The sequence below is a fragment of the Hyaena hyaena genome, unplaced genomic scaffold (assembly GCF_003009895.1).
Source record: "Hyaena hyaena isolate Hyena2069 unplaced genomic scaffold, ASM300989v1 scaffold_497, whole genome shotgun sequence".
Lineage (NCBI taxonomy): Eukaryota > Metazoa > Chordata > Mammalia > Carnivora > Hyaenidae > Hyaena > Hyaena hyaena.
Window position 1 is genome coordinate 467728 of NW_024081130.1, and position 16118 is coordinate 483845.

Sequence of the window (16118 nt, forward strand, 5' to 3'; positions counted from 1 at the left end):
TCTCTCTCTTTCTCAAAATAAACTTTAAAAATTAAAATTAAGTTTCAAATTATAGGCATATTTTTGGCAGGGAAGTGTGATCAATAAAAGACTTTCAGGTATAAAAACATTAGGATAAGTTCTGTAGGGGAAGTCTAATAGAAATATCATTTCTTACTATTAAGATCTTGGCACATGTTTTTTAAATGAATAATGGTAAGGTATATAATCACTGTAGGGTTTAGATTCCATTGGGTATATTTAAAAGAGTGATATATAGAAAATGCATTGGAAATTATGTTCTGCGCAACTATTTAAAATTACGATGAAAAATTTTTTGTCAACTTAAAAATGCGTGAGAGGTTCTATAGGTCTTCATGTTAGGGTCCATAAACAGGAACTGTGTCGAGGTATGGCTTTAGAATCTGGAAAGAATCAGATTGATGAAGCAACCTTGATCAGTGTGGATGAGAGCACTGAAGACCAAGGAGGGTTAGTTGATTTTCCCAAAGTCACACAGTTCAGAACCCAGGTGTACTTGCTTGCTCATTCCTTTCACTACTTCATGTAGCGGGCCTCCACTGTGCTCTGAAATCCCACCATGGTTTTGAGAAATGAGGAAGACAAAAAAAGGATCCCAGAACAGTTACTGAATAACAGGGATATCCTTGTTTAGGTTCCTCTCCTCATGGTTCCAGCCCCAGGGGTCAGGCTGGGAGGCCAGTGTGGGGTTTAGGACCCAGGGTAACTGGTAGGTGAACACGACCTAAGGTTTTGATGGACTCCAAGCTGGGGATTTTTCTTGTAGGGTCTCCTCATCCCCCATCCCCATCACATGGTACTAAACCTAATCTTTGGGGTTCTGAAAATCCAACCTGGGCCACCGCCATCTCTCATACAGTATGCCTTTCACCAGAAACTTGGATATCACCTGTTGGCCATCATAATAAACATTCCAAGGAATGGGGGGTGCGTGGGTAGCTCAGTCCATTAAGCGTCAGACTCTTGGAATCTGCTCAGGTCATGCTCTCTCGGCTTCATGGGTCAAGGCCTGCATCCAGTTTTGCACTGGCAGCGCAGAACCTGCGCTGGGATTCTCTCTTGCCCTCTCTCTGCCCCTCCCCCACTCACAGTCTCTGTCTCAAAATAAATAAACTTTAAGAATTGCTCTCTCTCCCTCTGCCCCTCTCCCCTGCTCACAGTCTCTGTAAAAATTTTTTTTAAAAATCTGTGTCTGCCTTGTCATCAGTGTGATCTAGCCCCTGTCCTGAATTCTGAGTACGAGAGCCCACCCCTACAGGATGCATGAGATGTCTGTGCACAGCACAGTGTCCCTGGGGCCTTGACCCGGCCCCAGCCCCTGACTGGTATGAGGGGCTCTGAGGGGCTAGTTTGGCCCTGCATAAACCATGGTGCTTATGCAAATAAACCAGACATCAGATCTAAGATGGGACCATACTTTGGTTTGTTGTTGTTGTTCTTGTTTTTAGTTTTTAAAAAAATTACTCATTTTGAGAGAGAGAGAGCTCACGCAAGCTACTTTTAATGATTTCCAAGGTTTGGTTAATCTGAATCTTCATGACCCCCTGATTTCCTTGTGGAGCAAACATAGTAAATTTGGGGTGGGGTGGAGGTGACTGGCTGACCAAAGACAGGCGGACCCAGGCAGACTGTGGACAAAGACAATGCTGAACAGTAGGCCTCGCCCTCCAACAAGAACTAGAACAGAGCTGGAGCTGGGGACACAGACCTGGAGAGTCAAGGGGACACAGGGCTAACAGGAAAGGACACAGGCCACTGTCAGGACAGGCATCTAAGGCTAGGACCCTGCTGACGTGGCAGCCCTCCGCCCTGGCCCCTTGCTGCCCCCCGCCCCTCTCCCCCGCCTGCCAGCTGCCAACAGGGCTCTGCCCTGTGTCTGCCACACCTGTCACTGCCTGTCCTTGTCCAGGGGGGGCCCCATCAGCCCCTCCTCAGCTGCCCAGCAGAGCAAGCAGTTAGTGGGGAGGGGAGGGAACATGGAGCGGGGGCCGGTGGTGGGGGCAGGGCCAGGGGCTGGGGCCCGAATCCGGGCACTGCTGGGCTGCCTGGTCAAGGTGCTGCTCTGGGTGGCCTCTGCCTTGCTGTACTTTGGAAGTGAACAGGCCGCCCGTCTCCTGGGCAGCCCCTGCTTACGGCGCCTCTACCACGCCTGGTTGGCAGCAGTGGTCATCTTCGGGCCCCTTCTGCAGTTCCACGTCAACCCTCGGACTATCTTCGCCAGCCACGGCAACTTCTTCAACATGTGAGTCTGCTTGAGGCTGTGGGTGCCGGCTCCCCGTGCTCTGGGATCCCAGCTCCCTCCTCCGGGCTTCTGTTCTCCTGCCAGTCTGGACACTAAAAATAGGCTAGGAGGTTGAGGAGAAATTGGGAAGGGGGAGGGGAACAGAGTTGTGGGGTACAGGGGAAATCAGGAGCAGGGCTGAAGAGGAAGTTTGGGTCCTAGAAGGCTGAATGGGTCTCTAAAGAGATGGCAAAGTTTAAGTGAATGGGGAATGGGGGTAGAGGGAGGAAACAGAACCAGTGATGATATGTAGCACTGGGAACAGTGCAGTGATGGGAACACAGATGGGGTGGAAGATGGGGCTGAGCGGTCGCAATAGCCTCCCTTCTTCTGTGCCTACAGAAAGTTTGTGAATTCGGCATGGGGCTGGACGTGCACCTTCCTGGGGGGCTTCGTGTTGCTGGTGGTGTTCCTGGCTACGCGGAGCGTGGCAGTGACTGCCCGGCACCTGAGCCGGTTGGTGGTGGGGGCGGCAGTGTGGCGGGGGGCCGGCCGGGCCTTCCTGCTCATCGAGGACCTGACCGGTTCCTGCTTCGAGCCTCTGCCTCAGGGCCTGCTGCTGCACGAGCTTCCCGACCGCCGCAGCTGCCTGGCAGCCGGCCACCAGTGGCGGGGCTACACGGTCTCCTCCCACACCTTCCTGCTCACCTTCTGCTGTCTGCTCATGGCCGAGGAAGCCGCTGTGTTCGCCAAGTACCTGGCCCATGGGCTGCCAGCCGGGGCGCCCCTGCGCCTGGTCTTCCTGCTCAACGTGCTGCTGCTGGGCCTCTGGAACTTCTTGCTGCTCTGTACCGTCATCTATTTCCACCAGTACACTCACAAGGTGGTGGGTGCCGCAGTGGGCACCTTTGCCTGGTACCTCACCTATGGCAGCTGGTATCACCAGCCCTGGTCTCCAGGGAGCCCCGGCCACGGGCTCTTCCCTCGGCCCCACTCCAGCCGCAAGCATAACTGAAAGAAATAAAGGCAAATCAGGCCGAGTTCTGGCTCTTCTCATCATTTGGTTGGGCGGACTCAGCAAGGGTGGGAAGGATAAGAAAAGAATCAGGTAGTCTCTCGCATTCCTCAACCATTCCTTGCTGTTACCAACTTTGAATACCCTTCCTTATGCTTGGTCTCCATCCCTCCTGCTGTCCTTTTAGTCTCCCAGTCCTTGCAGACTTCAGGCTACATGGAGGGCTCCCAGTATCAAGGAGCGGCGATGCTAGAGCAGGTCAAGCACTCCTGGTGAGCAGCCCCTTATCTCTAGCCTGGCTGATTCGTTTTTCCTGCCTCCTCCCTCCACTGAATTCCCCCTCCATCTTCCTCAGAGGCCTATCTGGGCACATTTATTTAACAGGCATTAATTGAGCCAAGCAGAGTTTCATGCCTTGTGAATGAGACAAGGTTTCTGAAGCACCTGGGTGGCTCAGTCAGTTAAGCGTCCTACTTGACTTCAGCTCGGGTCATGATCTCACAGTCCGTGAGATGGAGCCTGAATTGGGCTCTGCACTGACAGCACAGAGTCTGCTAGGGATTCTCTCTTTCTCCCTCCCTCCCTCTCTCTCAAAATAAATAAATATTTAAAAATAATAATTATAGGGGATGGGCATGGAGGAGGGCACTTTGGGGATGAGCACTGAGTGTTATGTGGAAACTAATTTGACAATAAACTATTTATAAAATAATAATAATAATAATAATTATAAATCAAAAGCAAAAAATAAAGATAAGGTTTCTGCTGTTTGGGGGCTTATAGGTTAATGGGGGAGGCAGATGATAAACTCACAAATAACAGCAACTGTTTCTATTGTGCTTACTATGTGCCGGGCACAGTTCTAAGTGTCTCTAAGTTCTTCATATAAATTAAGACATTTAGCCCTCATAACAACACCAACACTATCAGGTAGGTTTGGTAGTATTCCTATTGTACAGTTGTGAAAACTGAGGTGCAGAGGTTAAGTTACTTGTTCACAGATGGTAAATATCAAAGCCAGAATTATAAACCCACGCAATGTGGGTCCATTGCCTGTGCTCTCAACAGAGGACCAGCAACTACAACCCTCCTGTGGCTAGTTTTTGTATGGCCTGAGGGTCAACAAAGGTTTTTACATTAAAAAAATTTTCTTAATTTATTTTTGAGAGACAGAGAGAGAGAACGCAAACAAGGGAAGAGCAGACAGAGAGAGGAGACACAGAATCTGAAACAGGCTCCAGGCTCTGAGCTGTTAGTACAGAGCCCGACGCGGGGCTGAAACTCACAAACCTCAAGATCGTGATCTGAGCTGATGTCCGACGCTTAACCAACTGAGCCACCCAGGCGCCCAGGTTTTTACATTTTTAATGATTGAAAGAAAAGAATATTCCATGATATGTGAAAATTACACAGAATTCAAAGTCCATTGTCCATAGATAAAGTTTTACTGAAACCTAGCCATACTAATTCATTTAGGTATGGCTGTTTCACCTGCTGCAATGGCAGAGTTGACTCATTACTACAGACACCATATGACCCACAAAACCTAAAATGTTTACTATCCAGCCTTTTACAGAAAAAGTTTGCCAACTCCCGGCCTAAACCACACACACTATCCTTGGGGCACCTAGGTGGCTCAGTCGGTTAAGTGTCCGACTTCAGTTCAGGTCATGATCTTACTGTTGGTGGGTTCGAGCCATGTGTCTGGTTCTGTGCTGACAGCTGAGAGCTTGAGCTTGCGTCAGATTCTGTCTCCCTCTTTCTCTGACCTTCCCCTGCTCTCTGTCTCTCAAAAATAAGCATTTTTTAAAAGTCTGTTAAACCACCACTATCCTCAAAAAATAAATAAAATACATTGACTAATAACGGAGAGCTAAAGTGCTATGAATGTACTAAAACAGGCTGGTTTGTAATAAAGACTTAATGGAAAGAGTTCCCTCTGGAGAGGTGACATTTGAGCTGACAACCTAAGGCAGGGAAAGGGTGTGTCAGGCAAGGGGATTAGTAAGGGCAAAGGCCCTGAGATAGGAATGAACCCCAGTGAAATTTAAGCAACAACGGAAGGCCCAGATATTTCCAAGTGTAATGAAAGCAGTGGAAAGTGAAGTTGAAGAACAGGTGCCTCGCAGGTCAGGCAAGCCTTACGGGCCAGGAAAGCCCTTTAGATTTCATTCTAAGGTCAACAAGAAGCTGAGAAAGGCTTTAAGCCAAGAGAGAGGTCTGATCCACTACTGTGCGGAGAGTATAGGGGGGTGTAGTCCACAACAACGGTCAGGAGGGAGCTGACCAGGGCCTGGTTTGGAGTGGTGACAGTGTCATGTCACCGCATGGGCCAGACGATGCCCATGGAGTCAGGGGTATGGTAAGGAGTCCAGAAAAGACGAAGAGCGCCAGATAAGGCTTATCACGGTCCCAGCGGAGCAGGAGCAGAAGAGAACCAGCGGAATCCGGAGGCAGGGAGATGGGAGGCGGGCACTGGCCTTGGCCGGCCTATAGGCTCCGGGAGACGGGGAGGCGGGCCCGCGGTGCATGGCGGGGCAAGGAGCTGATAGAAAGCGGTGGGCGGGGGGGTGAGGGGGGCAGCGGTGGCAATAGGCTTCGAGTCGAAAGGCGGGAAGTGAGGCGGCGGGGTGGGAGTGGCTGAGCGTGGGGTGCAGGCTGGGGAAATAGAAGCGCGCTGGCGCGGGCCGCCTAGCGGAGGAGGTGGCAACGCTCCTCTCGGCCTCCAGGGGGAGCCCTGCCGCGGCGGCGGCCCTCCGCCCCTCGGCCCTCTGCTCTCTCCGTCCGGCCCCGCCCCCTCCAGTACCTCCACTCCCCGATACCCAGGAAGGCCCCGGTGGGGGTGAGAGCTTGCTTTCGCTTTCCCTTCCCCGTGCGCACTCCGCTTCTCGTGCGGCGCTAGACCCCCCGCCCCGGCCATGGCCACGCTCAGGGTCCAGCCTGAAGCCCAAGCCAAGGTGAGCGGTGCGGGATTGAGGAAAGGCCCATTAGGGAGGCGTGGCTCCGAAAGGCTGCAGGCGTCCATGACCCACCCCCCTAACCCCCGTCGCTAGTCCTTTCGGTCGAGGTTGAATGGAGCCCACGCGAGCCTCCGTGCCAGGAGCACCTGTGCCGGAGGGAGACAGACGTGGTCCACCTGCCGGGAGAAGCTAGGCGGCCGAGGTTCAGCGGGGTGCGGTGAAGCGGAGAGCTGGCGTGGAGGGGAAGTCCGCTGGCGTGGGGCCGGGGCCACACACAGACAGGGTGCCGGAGCTGCCCTGCCACCTCATCTTTCCCACGGGAGAGCCCTGGGCCCACTCCACAGAGCACGCCGTCCCAGCGCCAGTGGTAGAGGCTCTTACACCCTTCCTTGTACAGCCCAGGAGACCAAGGGATCTGTTCTCACTTGGACCACTTGCCCTTCACCGCCAGGAATGTTCTCATCCCCCACATCCAGCCCCAAGGGGATCCACTTCACCCTCCCCAACCCCACCCGCTTCCCCAGGTCAGGCCCTACACAACCCTAAGGGAACGGTCCTCAAATGAGCTGGCTGTTAAGCCAGGTTTGTGAAGGGCTGCCTGTGTCCCACAGGTGGATGTGTTCCGTGAAGACCTGTGTACCAAGGTAAGTAACCTGCCCCATGAGCACGCCAACCCTATCGAACTCCCACCGCTCAGCCCTGCCTTACTGGGCAGTGTGAACGCTGCTTCACTGCCTGAAGAACATTTGATTCTGATCCCCATCTTCCCCCCACCCCCACTTCACACAGACAGAAAACCTGCTGGGGAGCTACTTCCCCAAGAAGATTTCTGAGTTGGATGCATTTTTAAAGGTACTGGGGGCAGCAGGAAGCTGGATAGTAAAGATCAAGGGGAGAGTCTGGGGGGCCATGAGAGTGAGGTGAGAAGGATGCCCTTGCCTCCAGCCCTCCTCCCACCTTGCACCAGGAGCCAGCTCTCAATGAAGCCAACCTGAGCAATCTGAAGGCCCCATTGGACATCCCAGTGCCTGATCCAGTCAAGGAGAAAGAGAAAGAGGAGCGAAAGAAGCAGCAGGAGGCAAGCCAGGAAGAGCTGGGAGGAGGGACCCAACCATGGGGAAAATCAGCCTTAGTTAGGCCTGACTCCCAAGAGCCCCTATCTCTCTGCAGAAGGAAGACAAAGATGGAAAGAAGAAAGAGGAAGATGAAGACAAAGGTACCACTATGAAGGAACTTGAGGCTCACATTCCAGGAGCTCCTCCTGTAGGAGTTCCTCTTCCCTGCTCCTCACACAGTCCCAGCCTGGTGACTGACCCATTGCCCACTGCCTAGGTCCTCCCTGTGGGCCAGTGAACTGCAATGAGAAGATTGTGGTCCTCCTTCAGCGTCTAAAGCCTGAGATCAAGGATGTCATTGAGCAGCTCAACCTGGTGAGCCCTCCCACTCCTGCCCCCAGACTTCAGATCTAACTCTTTGTCTTCCTTGGTCCCTGCCAGGTAGCACTTGGCACCTCTCAGGTCTTAGCAGGAGAGGGCACAGTAAGTGAAGCCAGAATTGTAGGGCTTGGGGCTCAGGACAGACCTGGCACACCTTCCCCCGCCATGGGCAGGGAAGCAAAGGACAAGAACCTGGGAATTAGGTTGGGAGCTCATGTGGCTTTGATGCCATTCCCTCCTTCCAGGTCACCACCTGGTTGCAGCTGCAGATACCTCGAATTGAAGATGGGAACAATTTTGGAGTGGCTGTGCAGGTGAGAGCACTACCCCACTCCTCTGCCCTCCTTACTGCTTCAGTCCGTGCTGCTTTCCAGTTTCCCCCTTGCATTCTTTCCCCAGGAGAAAGTGTTTGAGCTGATGACTGCCCTTCACACCAAGCTGGAAGGCTTCCACACACAAATCTCCAAGTGAGTCACTGCCCACTTGCACCTGCATGCATACTCTGCCTTTTCCTTGGATAGAAACCTAGGCTCCCTCTCTTCCTTCTGCTCCATACACTTCTATTTCCTACAGGTATTTCTCTGAGCGGGGCGATGCTGTGACCAAAGCAGCCAAGCAGCCCCATGTGGTAGGTGAGGCCCAAGTCAGGGTGCATGGTGGGGGAAGGAGATATCTGAAGTCAGACCTGACCCAAGTCTCCCACAGGGTGATTATCGACAGCTGGTGCATGAGCTGGATGAGGCAGAGTACCGGGACATCCGGTTGATGGTCATGGAGATCCGCAATGCTTATGTGAGGAAGCAATGGCAGGGGTGGGCAGAGGCAGTTTTCCCAGGCCACCTACTCCCTAACCCTGCAGGCTGGGGGTGAAGGGTGACAGAGCTTAGCCTCTCCATAAGACTAGAAATGGGGCACAGGAGCCACTGGGGGCCTGTGGCTACCCCCATTCCTCTCTGGCCCTGTAGGCTGTGTTATATGACATCATCCTGAAGAATTTCGAGAAGCTCAAGAAGCCCAGGGGAGAAACAAAAGGAATGATCTATTGAGAGCCTCTTCTCATCCTGTAATGGGTCCAGCAGAGACCTTCCTATCTTTTACACAGGACTCCAGACTTTTCCGCCACCTTTAGCCTGTTGAGGTTTCTCCCTCCCCTGCCTCCCAGGCCCAATAAATAGTCATACCATTGCCCTTCAGCCCAAGTGTCTTTATTGGATCCTGACCCTCTCCCTTCCACCTCCCAGCCCTGGTTCAGGTATTTCCATTGGTGGGACCAACCCATTGGGTGATTTGGGTGTTAAGCTGTTGGTTGGTCCAGTCCTGCCGGATGTCATCAAGGTGGCAGTCAAAGTCCACAAGGTGCTGGTGGGCCCGGCCCTCCAATAGTGCTCCCACCATCTGCCGTGACTCTTCCCAGTCCCTCCACATCACTCTGAAATGATAACCCCCATGGAGGTCAAACTCAGCAGGCAGTGCCACCAGATACGTGGCAGAGGTTAGGGTCTAGAGAAGGACCCTTGGGGCAAGATCAAGGACAAAGGAGGCCCAGGAGCTGTGGGTTTCCAAGAAGAGGTGGTGGGACTGGGGCACTCACAAGTTCTTGTCCTTGGGGACCCAGCGGAGACCGTGGTTTTCCAGGACGATGACTGGGGGCACATGAGGCTGAGACACCAGTTTCTGATTATCCAACTGTGTGGACAAGGAATTTGTCCTTGAGGGCTTCAAGGACGCCACTTCCTATTTTCTCATCAAGTCTCCACCCTGAAACCCAAGCCTCACCATAATAAGTACTGCATCAGGGAAGAATTCTGCAATCCGCCCAGCGATTTTCAAGGCCAAGGGCCCAGGGCTGTGTAGAGGGAAGGAAGATCAGAGGAGTGAAGAGCTGACTAGATACAGACCCTGTCCATCTGAGCTGGGCCTCCGGGGTCTTCTAAATGGGGGCAGTATGGTGGCCTTTCCCTGTAACTGGCCAGAGGAGTCAGGCCTGCCTGAAGCTTCATACACGACTGCTTAATGCTTGGGTTCCGTGGGAAATGGTTGCTCAGACTGTTGGTCAAGGTGGAAATCAAAGGTGGTCTTTTGGTAGGGTAATTTGGCCTAACCACCCAGATTTAAACAGTATACTATATATATGCTGAACCAGAAAATCCACTTAAAAGAACCTACTGTAATAATTGGACAGTGTCTGTATTAACCAAAAATTGGAAACAACCTCAGTGTTTAAGGCATTAAATAAATCATGGTATATCCATCCATACTCCTAATATACAGCTGCCAGGCTAAGGTAAATCTTGGTGTAGAGATGGAAAAATGGCATATATTTACTAAGTGAGGAGAGAAAAGCAAATTACAAAACTATAATTTGATCCAGATATTAGATTCATATGTAAGTATATAACTTTATATATAAGGAAATTTCCTTTTTTTTTTTTTTTTGAAGTTGTGGGTTGGGCTTCCTCTGTGTTCTGGCAGCACTTGGGGGGGGACAGCACCTCAGTTAAAGCTAGGTGTCCGCTTGTTATTGATACACAGCTATCCCCCCACACCCGCACCACAGCTCCTCCAGGGATTGCCTTCATATTTATTTATATGCCTTCGCTCTGGTACCCAGCCTAATGCCTGATGTATATAGTCCCTGCTCCTAAGCATCTGATGAAGGAATGTTGGGAGGAATGACCAAGAAGGGTTCTCTTGATCCCTCATCTCATAACCCTCAGCCTTCTGCCTCTGGCTACTCCACTCACCTCTGATCGTCCAGAGCTGCATTGGCATGGTAGTACCCAGCCACTACCAGACCGGCCTGCGCGCCCCACACATCCACCTGCCGTGGGAAAGGGGCCATCAGAAACTCAGTTGTGCCGCCCGCCCTGTAGGTGGGCACTGCTGCCCAGAGGCCGGGGATGGGGTTGGGCTAGGAGTGTTAGGGGGGGTTCGCGGTGGTCAGTGGGAGTCCAGCGACGGCACCTGGTTGAGGGCGACCTCCAGCATGACGGACAGGGCTAGGTGGCTGTGGAACAGGGGCACACAGTCGGTGAGACACAGGCATTCTCCCGACCGCGGTGCGGGCGCCAGCAAGAGCCCGTTGACGGCGGCGTGCGGGTACCGGGCGGCGTGCAGACACATCTTCACGTAGGCCCGAGCCGAGATCTCCACCTCCCCCATGGCGAGCGGGGTCCCAGCTCTCGTCCGCGAAGCTCCCTCCAGCGCCCCAGAGCCTTCCTTGGCCCTTCCCTCTGCCTCCTCACTTAGATTCGGCAGTGACGCTGACTCGGCTCGAAGGCAGCCAGATGGCTCTGGGGTACCGGGGTCCCGACGCCGGGCCCCACCTGATTTGGGGCGCAGGCGGTCGGAATTGCACGTTACAACGCCGAGCTCCGCCTCCGCCCGCCCCCTTCGGGTGGCCGCTGATCCCCGCCTGCCTGGGGGCTCGCAGCCGGCTGCAGTGAGCAGCCCCAGCTTCTGGAGTCCCGCCCACGTGGTGCCCTTTGATAGGCTTAGAGGTTCTCATTTTGCCCAATCATCGGCTGCATCCACACTTTGCCCCACCTTTGTCTCCCGCGCACTGGAAAGGACCCACACCTGAAAGCTGAAGAGACCTGCCCGCTGGCTCATTGGCAAGGCTACTCGACTTCGGCCCAGAATTGCAGGATGGGTGGGCCTAATACCTGTGCATCTTCCCCCGCAGAACCCAGCAAAACCAGAGGGGGTGGAGCGCGCGCCCGGTGTCCGGTATCCCCGAGCGTTGGATCTCCGAACGTGGGCAAGAAGCCGACTACCTTACTTCTACTATGGAATGAGTGAATTTGTCCTCTAGACCAGCTCCTTCACCAAAGAGCTGTGTTCTTTGCCACCACAGGATATATGGCCCTTGGTTTCCTTAATGTATTCTCTGCAGAAATAAAGACAGCAATTGGCTGAAGGTAAGGGGAAAGAGGACAAAAAGGAATTTACAGACCCATCCTTCTTTTAATGAATGTCCTGCGGTAAAATTCCTTTCAACATAATGCCTTAGGAGCGTTTTTCCTCCCTGTCAACTCTTGAGGAGTCCCACTGTTCACCCATAATTCTTTCAGTGAAACCTCACTCCCTCTTCAGGGTTGCTCTGAGCTGATGACAGGTGTTCCTTCCTTCATTCTCTGATCTCAGCCATGGCGCTTTCTACTTGTCTGTTCAAAGCCTGATTATTCCTATAAGGGGGGGTCTTTTCAAAAGCCACTTCTTCCAGGAAGCACTCCTGAGCCCCCCAGATGGAAATAATCTGTATGGCTGTCATGACATGTCACAGTTTCCACTCTGTTCTTTAGGATGACTTCTTAAGACCAGAATGGGCTTCCCATTCATCTTTGCCATCATGGCATCCCCTCTCTTTCCCACCACCACATTCACATTCAGTGGCTGGACATAGGTAGCACTCAATAAATGCTTTTTGAATGAATGACACGCACCAGAGGTAATCCACACAAAGCATAGATCATTTATTTCCCTTCTGGCCCTGGGCTCAGTACATAGATGGCTTCTCTTCACCCTTTGGGTTGATAATTTTCTCTAGGTTGCTGCTGATGATATGATAAAGCTCAGCCTGGAAGGGCAGAAGGGTAGCAGTCAGGTTCTTGGCCTTTCCCTTATCCCCCTCAACAATCTCCCCTAGGGGCTTATTCCCCACTCACGTAGAAGGCCCTTAGGTCCAGCACCATGGCCCTGAGCTCCCCATAGGCTGCCTCATCTCGCTCATGTACCAAGGCCCGGTAGTCCATCTGGGATGTGGGAGGCAAAGCTGAGTCAGCCCCATGGGAGATTGGTACATTAATCTGGTTTCGTCATATAGGGAATAGGTAACTTGAGGATGAGCCCCTTCTCAGCATCAAAAAACGGAATCCCACAGGCTCAAGCAGAGAAAGGGGTCAAGGTTTTGAAGCCAAATCAGTTTTTCTAGCCAATGCTCTTGGCTTAATATTCTCTACATTGGGAAGATCATAAAATAGACAAGGAAGACCTTGATCCCCTCTTCCTTGCCCCACCCCCAGTCAACCTCAGCTAAAAGACTGGTGGACTATCCACTCACTACATGAGTCTCCTTAGAGGCCTTGGCCACAGCATCCCCACGTTCTGAGAAGTACCTGCCAAAAAGCAAGGGGATAACCATAGGAATGGGTAATAAGAGAGAGAGAGATACTCCCTCAGACCCTCCCCAAAGCCCCCCATCATCCTGATGAGACTGCCAAACTTTGGCAATTCCAAAGAAATGGTCCTTTAGCCGCCCATTCTGGCCCTCCAGTTGCCCTTACTTGGAAATGGTTGTTTGGAAGGCTTCCACTTTAGTCTTGACTGCATTCACCCTCTCCAGCACCTTCTCCTATGGTAACAAAAGAGATGAGAGGCAAGGAAAACACTTCATTTCCTCTGTCCCTCACTCACCCTCTTCCTCCTCCTAGTTCATGTCTAGCTCCTATCCCTCACTCCCCAAGTCTCTCCCTGCTCTCAGTGTCCTCACACACACTTTTCTTACCTGGATTGCCACTCCAAAGTCATTTCCATCTTCAATCTTGGGGATCAGGTGCTGAATCCATGTGATCACCTATATTAATGGTCACGTAGGAATCATTCAACAAACTTAACTGGGTTCTTCCTTTTACTACTACTTCCTAATAACAGCCATATTTAATTGAACACTTACTATATGCCAGCCATTGTGCTATATATATTTCATTTAATCTTCACAGCAGTCTTGGGATGCCTGGATGGTTCACTTGGTTAAGTATCTGACTATGCCTCAGGTCATGATCTCACGGTTCATAAGTTCAGGCCCTTTATTGGGCTCTCTGCTGTCACCTTAGAGCCTGATTCAGATCCTCTCTCCCCTTCTCTCTCTGCCCCCGCATTGTCTCTATATCTCAAAAACAAATAAACATCAGAAAATCTTCAGGGGTGCCTGGGTGGCTCAGTCAGTTGAGTGTCTGGCTTCGGCTCAGGTCATGATCTCATGGTTCATGGGTTCAAGCCCCACATCAGACTCTGTGCTGACAGCTTGGAGCCTGTTTGGAATTCTCTGTCTCCTTCTCTCTGCCCCTCTCCCACTCATGCTGTGTCTCTCTCATTCTCTCCCCAAAATAAACAAACATTTTAAAAAAATTTTAAAAAATCTTCACAGCAGTCTTTCAAAATACATACTCTTATTGTGCCCACTTAACAGATGAGAAGACTGAGTTCCAAAATGTCCCAAGGAACTTAAGGTCACCAGCTAGGTGAGTGATAGAGTCAGGTTTTGAACCCAAGCAGTCTCCCTTGAGGACCCAAGCTCTTAAACCAACTCACTATGGCATAGCACCTACATGGTGTACTTGGTACAGTGGTGGGTTCTGACACTATGGAGGTGGATACAGCACAGTCTCTGATTATGGGGATACCACTGTGATATCAGAGGTCTAGCAGAATGAGAACACAAGATATATAACCTCAAGGCACTGAGGAAGTTTCCTATTTCAGCAATTGGTCCCTGGTTGGAGGACTTGTATCTCTGAAGGAGACTAGGGTCTAGCCTGGCTTGTCTTCCCTTTCTCCTTCCCCCAGTTGCCAAGCTTACCAGGATGCATTTTTCTTTGAGAGTCCACACTTCTGGCTTAACCAGGGCAAGTAGGGCGAGAACCTTCTCATTTCCAGGGAGAAAGCCACACTTAGGGACTGTGAAAAAGAAGGCATTCAGGCCCCTTCTCATCCAGCAGTCAATGTGCCATTTCCTCTTCCCTTGCCACCTCTTTCTCTCTTACCTTCTTTCTTCTCCTGCTTATCTGTTTCCATCTAAGGTAAAAAGGGGGACAGCAGCTTTAGAAACGTCTTGGAGGTTGGAGGGTTATCTTCCCCACCTGCTTTATAGTATGACCCCTGCACCCTGAGTGCCTCACCTCATCATCCTTGGGTGGGGGGTCTGGGATGGGGATGTCCAGTGGGGCCCGGAGAGAGGTCAAGTCAGCCACGTTGAGGGAGTCCTCCTGCAAGAGCTCACCGTCAGCAACTGCCCAGCCTATTCCCCTCATTCCGAGTCACAATCTTCCCTCCACACAGACCACCCACCCTGCTGTCTAGGCTCAGGCCTCACACCATCCTAACATTTCCATTTCTCCACTCATAACTGTTCTCTGCATGCTGAGCCCAGGTGTTTGCTAGAGGGAGTGGGTGGAGAGGAGAGAGGCCTTGGGATGGGGTCGGAGGGACCCACACTACTTACTTGCAAGAGTTGATTCAGGTATATGATTTTTTGTGGCAAGAATCTGTAGAGGAATTCCTCTGCCTGTGGGTTACATTGCAAGGGTGAAGAATCTCAGAAGATGCTCAAGACATGTCTGAGAAGTAGGACTGGAAGGGCCCTTGTAAATCATTGACTCCAATAATTACAAATAAGGAAACTGAAGCCATGAGAAGTGAAGGGACTTGCCCAAGCTGGGAAGTGGCAGAACCAAGGTTAGGACTTTGGGGCCAGAGCTTTCCCCCTCCACACCTAAAGAGAGGAGAGGAAGTGGCAGAAGTGGAGAGAATACTAAGAGGGGTCAAATTAAAGGGAGATATGAATAATTAGCCGTAGGTGAAGGTTTGAAAAGGGAAGTCGGGCCCAGGGTGGGTCTGGGGGTCAGTCTGAGAGGTTGCGGCCCTCAAGTACTGGTCTAAGATTTCAAGTCAAACCGCTTGAATCTAGAAGACTTACCTCCTGAAAAAGATTTTGCCTGAAGACATCCACCTGCACAGAGAGCAGTACCCGGATGTTGGTTAAGGGTCTCAGTTGTCAAGAATAAGATCCCACCCACAAAGGGATTCCCTCCAACTTGGCTCAGGCCTTTCCTACCACAGGCCAGATTTCCCTGGAAGCTCAGGCTCAGTGCAGAGACTGGTCCGAGGGCAGGAATCTGGGAATCCCCCGGCAGAAGTGAAAGCACTAAGAGGTTGGGGGAGTTCTCTGGCACGGCCTTGGTCCCCTGGAGCACCCAGCCTGGCCTCCAGCCAAGAGGGCTCCCCGACACTTTCCTGGCTTCCGATCCCCCATTACCTGTTTGCGGGCTTCCCCGCTCAGGCGCACCCCACAAGGCTTGGCCATGCTGCTCCAGTTGCAATATCTCCGGTCTCCCGGCTCTCGGCTTGGTCTTTCGCTTTCACTCCGTACGTCCAGGCCCGCCCCCCTCAGCCCCGCCTCCTTCCTTCTTTTCCCCCTCCCATTGGCAGTCCACAAACTGTAGGGAGCCCCTCAGTCATTCTCAGCCTGCTGTGACTAGTAGAGGCGGTGCGGGCTCTGTCACCAGCCCAGGGGCTGTCCGAGGGAGGGGTCAGGATAAAAGTGGGACCGCGGAGACCGAACCGGGGCTGTCCCTCGGAGAAGGGGAGGGGCTTCTAGGGAGGGGGGAAGGGCGGTCCCGGGAAAATTCAGGGTTGAGGTGGGATGGCTAGGAGAGTGGGAGAAAGGGGGTGTTCAGTGGTAGGGC

At 52.2% G+C, this 16118-nt stretch overlaps 4 protein-coding genes across 4 annotated transcripts; 2 read left to right on the forward strand and 2 right to left on the reverse strand.

Moving 5' to 3' along the window:
- The first annotated feature begins 1309 nt into the window (after window positions 1–1309).
- Window positions 1310–3282, forward strand: FITM1 (fat storage inducing transmembrane protein 1). The gene is made up of 2 exons (XM_039254735.1): window positions 1310–2263; window positions 2645–3282. The coding sequence occupies exons 1-2, from the start codon at window positions 1998–2000 to the stop codon at window positions 3255–3257; spliced, it is 879 nt and encodes a 292-aa protein (XP_039110666.1). The 5' UTR covers window positions 1310–1997; the 3' UTR covers window positions 3258–3282.
- Window positions 3283–6050: 2768 nt separating this feature from the next.
- PSME1 (proteasome activator subunit 1) lies at window positions 6051–8846 on the forward strand. The gene is made up of 11 exons (XM_039254736.1): window positions 6051–6214; window positions 6829–6861; window positions 7007–7069; window positions 7185–7295; window positions 7388–7433; window positions 7550–7647; window positions 7899–7967; window positions 8053–8120; window positions 8227–8281; window positions 8359–8445; window positions 8619–8846. The coding sequence occupies exons 1-11, from the start codon at window positions 6176–6178 to the stop codon at window positions 8697–8699; spliced, it is 750 nt and encodes a 249-aa protein (XP_039110667.1). The 5' UTR covers window positions 6051–6175; the 3' UTR covers window positions 8700–8846.
- Window positions 8837–11109, reverse strand: EMC9 (ER membrane protein complex subunit 9). The gene is made up of 5 exons (XM_039254737.1): window positions 10618–11109; window positions 10398–10474; window positions 9430–9499; window positions 9245–9339; window positions 8837–9082 (listed from the first exon to the last, which is right to left on the reverse strand). The coding sequence occupies exons 1-5, from the start codon at window positions 10813–10815 to the stop codon at window positions 8902–8904; spliced, it is 621 nt and encodes a 206-aa protein (XP_039110668.1). The 5' UTR covers window positions 10816–11109; the 3' UTR covers window positions 8837–8901.
- A 995-nt stretch (window positions 11110–12104) lies between these two features.
- Window positions 12105–15811, reverse strand: PSME2 (proteasome activator subunit 2). The gene is made up of 11 exons (XM_039254653.1): window positions 15689–15811; window positions 15350–15382; window positions 14876–14938; window positions 14553–14639; window positions 14418–14448; window positions 14234–14331; window positions 13160–13228; window positions 12939–13006; window positions 12716–12770; window positions 12321–12407; window positions 12105–12232 (listed from the first exon to the last, which is right to left on the reverse strand). The coding sequence occupies exons 1-11, from the start codon at window positions 15734–15736 to the stop codon at window positions 12152–12154; spliced, it is 720 nt and encodes a 239-aa protein (XP_039110584.1). The 5' UTR covers window positions 15737–15811; the 3' UTR covers window positions 12105–12151.
- Between the last annotated feature and the right edge of the window lie 307 nt (window positions 15812–16118).